At 31.6% G+C, this 3,897-nt stretch overlaps 1 protein-coding gene across 2 annotated transcripts; it reads right to left on the reverse strand.

Moving 5' to 3' along the window:
- Nucleotides 1-368: 368 nt before the first annotated feature.
- Nucleotides 369-2,283, reverse strand: LOC141712485 (uncharacterized). 2 transcript variants are annotated; one of them, XR_012571613.1, is made up of 2 exons: nt 1,941-2,283; nt 369-783 (listed from the first exon to the last, which is right to left on the reverse strand). XR_012571613.1 is itself a non-coding variant. In XM_074515454.1 (2 exons), the coding sequence occupies exons 1-2, from the start codon at nt 2,004-2,006 to the stop codon at nt 525-527; spliced, it is 354 nt and encodes a 117-aa protein (XP_074371555.1). In that variant the 5' UTR covers nt 2,007-2,283; the 3' UTR covers nt 369-524. The 2 variants fall into 2 exon arrangements, 1 of the variants encoding a protein (XP_074371555.1); XM_074515454.1 differs by having other exon boundaries at nt 369-812.
- Between the last annotated feature and the right edge of the window lie 1,614 nt (nt 2,284-3,897).

The following is a 3,897-nucleotide window of genomic DNA, read 5'->3' on the forward strand; positions in this document are numbered from 1 at the left end:
AAGATGTTTAATTTGTTACGAGATAAAATGTATCCCTAAAACATGTATGAATAGATGAGATTAGGATATTATTAAATTGATTGGGAAAATTTCTTATCGAAAATATTAGGCATTTTTGAATTTTATTGAAAAGTGGAAAAAAGTTATTTTTAATTTGAGTTTGAAATAAAATAATTAAATCACATAATTTTTATGAAATCAAAGTAGAAATTCTAAAACTCGGTAAGAACTCAAATAAACTCAAAAACTCGATAAATTCATTAACCAAACTCGATATGCTCGAACTCATTAAAACTCGATAAGTTCGAAACTAGATAAAAATTTCGATAAACTCAAAAATTTGCAATCAACTCAAACTATACTTTTTTTTGACGAAAAATGGATAATCATTAAGAAATCAAATCATCAGCAATACATTGTTTCACCTTAATAGGCACAGACCACCTATCAAAACTACGATCAGGATAAATATGCGAAGCTCTAGCAAGCTCGTGAGCAGCCATATTGGCAAACCGTTTAATAAACTACAACTCTACTTTGTTTAACTGAGACATGTAACTCCGACACTCCATGATAATCTTCCCAAAATGAGATCGCATGTAAGTTCTACTACGAATTGTCTGCACCGCGACCAGACAATCCGACTTTATCACCACCTTTTTCTCTTCCCATCTCATACTCCAGCTAAGAGCTTCTTTAATTGTCATCGCTTCTGCAAGCTCCGGACTGGCATCCCCCGGAAAAAACTTCATTTTTGCTTTCAAAAGAATCCCTGTGCAGTCTCTGGCAATTATACCAACACCATAAACATTCTGGTCATCAAATATAGCCGCATCAACTATAATCTTAACTGAATTCTGTTGAGGTTTCTCCCAAGAATCAACTCAAACTATACTTGTTGGTTTATATTATGAGTCGAGTTCAAATGTAATTTTTATACTCGATTATTTTTTGTCTCAACTCAACTCGATATAAAAAGTTCTAACACAAATTTATTAAGTAAAAACTTGACCGAATCTACTCTCATGATGAGGGGTTTTGCTGGAGGTGCTAAGCATAAAAATTATGCGACTAATGTTAAAAGAAAAATGACTAATTAAATTGGGGGTTTAGGCGATTTTTACCATTTCTTTTTTTTTTTACCATTTCTTTAGAAAGATTAACAAAAATTCTTATTTTTAGAGTATATAATTATTTTTATCCGAAGGAATATCCATTTGATAATTAAGTATCTCTATTTGTACAAAATATCACATTCCTCTATTTGCACAAAATAGACATTTCGGAATGTGATATTTTGAATTTTAACTTTGAGATACCCATTTATGAATGGGATTTCCAATGATTAAAATTAGCCATCATTTAAAAAAAATATTATTTTTGTTAATATTCGCCAACAGAATTGGTTATTTTTAACGTTTACATAATATTAAATGACGAAACTACCCCGGTAACTAATATTTACATATGGAAATACAGTAAAAATTGGAGGGGTAAGGATTGAACAGAGATAAAAATTGGGGGTATATATAGTGAGGAAAAAGAGAGGGGGTGAATAGTGAGAGACTAGGGTTTGCCAATTAAGAATGAGGCTGCAGAGGAGGCTTGGTTTGTCAAGGGCAGTTGCCCCTCCTCTTTGCCCATGATTTCTCACTCCCTCAACTCAACAGCCCTTCAACTTTAGAGCATCCAACAGATTCCTCTCTCTCTCTCTCTCGATCTCTCTCCATCTCTCTCGCTTGCGTGTTTACGCAAGTACTCTCGCACATACATACACACATATATATAAATAAATAATAAAGTATAGATAGACAGACAGATTGATGTTGAAACTGGTGGTGGTGGTGACATTGTTACTACCTCTAAGAGAGGCTGTGATGATAAAAATGTAAAATATAATTGGCAAACCCTGTTGGACATTGGGTGAATTTGAGCCGTACCTTGGCTGGGCAAACACTGGCAGACGGCGCGTGATTAGCACGCGCAACTGGGTGGGTTGCAGCCATGGCGGTTTCGTATCCCCGTGTCTGAACTCTCTCAGATCTGAGCCCCTCACTCTTTTATGTTTTTTGCTTTGTGCTCTTTTTAGAATTTAAAATTGTAAATATATTTGTAAAATAATATAATTAAACTCGTGAATCGTTGTTTTTGACCAATTGCCAAATTCATACTAGGAGAATGCATACTTTTTTTTTATAGAAAAGATATTGTACACACATATGTTGGTGTCTCAAGATCATTGAGAGGAAATGTCTATGTAACAAGTGAAGCTAAATATGTTATTCTCTCTATCCCAAAATGATCTTCCCGTTTTGATTTTTTTGTTCTTCATGATAAGTGATTGACCACTAATTTACTTATAATTTATAAGATCAAACATAATCATAAGTGATTTTATTGGATTCGTATTTATGAGTACTTTAATACAATGAAGTTTTTATATTTAATACTAACACGAAATTAAAGATATTAATAATTAAAAGTTTGCACAATTAAAAGTTTGCATTGACAAATGTGTGTGGACGAGGGAATAACAATTACCCTCTTAATTGTACGAATTCATATAATAAAGCTTACTTGAAAGAGAAGACAGGGAAGCAAAAGCAAAATAAAATGTTCATTTATCCCATAAAAGAATGTCACAATGAGAGCAGGGATTATATAGTGGCCGACAGTTACCGCCTCAACTATAAATAGGGGTGAGCATTTCGGTTACCGAACCGAAATAATTCGGTTTTTAATTCAGTTATGATTTTTTATGTTATTCGGTATTTCGGTTTTTTCGGTTTTTTTACCGAATTACCGAAATATAATAAAAAATATATATTAATATATATATAAATACATTTATTTATATATTACTTATTTTTACCTAGCTCCTTTCTTTTTTTTTCACTTGAATTATCAATTCTCCGTTCCCAACTTCACTTTTCCTCTCTTTTTATTTGTTATATTTAATTGCTATTTGCCTAATTTAGATTTTAATGTATTTAGTTTTCATAATCTTCAATTTTGGTTGCTAAAATAAAAAAATAAACTAACTAATTAAAAGTATCTTTATTGTAATCAGGACGCCAAACCATAATATTCATGTGCATGAAAGTGGAGCTAAGAGTATAAGTTAACTTTTGTACGATCATTAATCTTTGTTGTAATTTATATCTTTCAAAAAATATTTTATAAATTTAGTAAAAATATTTTTATTAAATAATACAATATTATTATTTTTTTAAAAAAAATTACTCGTTTAATTATTACTACTATTATATTATATTGAGAATTGTGTACCCGATATGGTTTTTGATTCATAAACTCGGTGTCATCAGTTTATGAATAAAAAACCTTCTCGAATAAACGTTTCTCGAAATAATCTATTAGTAATAAATATGAAAAATAATATTATTTTATTTGAATTATAAAATTATTATTCAGTTATACATTTTTTTACTAAATTTATGAAATACTTAATTTTATTATAGTTGAATTATTTAATAATAATAACATAATTTAAATATAACACAATAAAACTATATTTATTTTATTTTAAAATAATTAAAGAACTTTTATAAAATGCCTCGATACTTCATTGATTCAATATTCGGTAATCCTCATTGTTATAGCCAAAATTTGGTACAAGAGATATCCGGGTCAAATTCGGGTCAACATAATTTAATGAAGGCGGACAGCCAAGGGCGGACGACCAAGGGTGGACGACCAAGGACGAACGGCCAAGGAAGGACGTCCAAGGAAATGGGTTTTTTGCTGGAAAAGTTAGGGCGAGCTCAAACCTTGGAAAAGTTAGGGCGCGCCCAAACCTTGGACGAGTTAGGGCGAGCCCAAACCTGGGACGAGTTAGGGCGAGCCCAAACCGTGGACGCGTTAGGGCTAGCCCAAACC

This window comes from Apium graveolens, chromosome 3 (assembly GCF_009905375.1).
Source record: "Apium graveolens cultivar Ventura chromosome 3, ASM990537v1, whole genome shotgun sequence".
Taxonomy (NCBI): Eukaryota; Viridiplantae; Streptophyta; class Magnoliopsida; order Apiales; family Apiaceae; genus Apium; species Apium graveolens.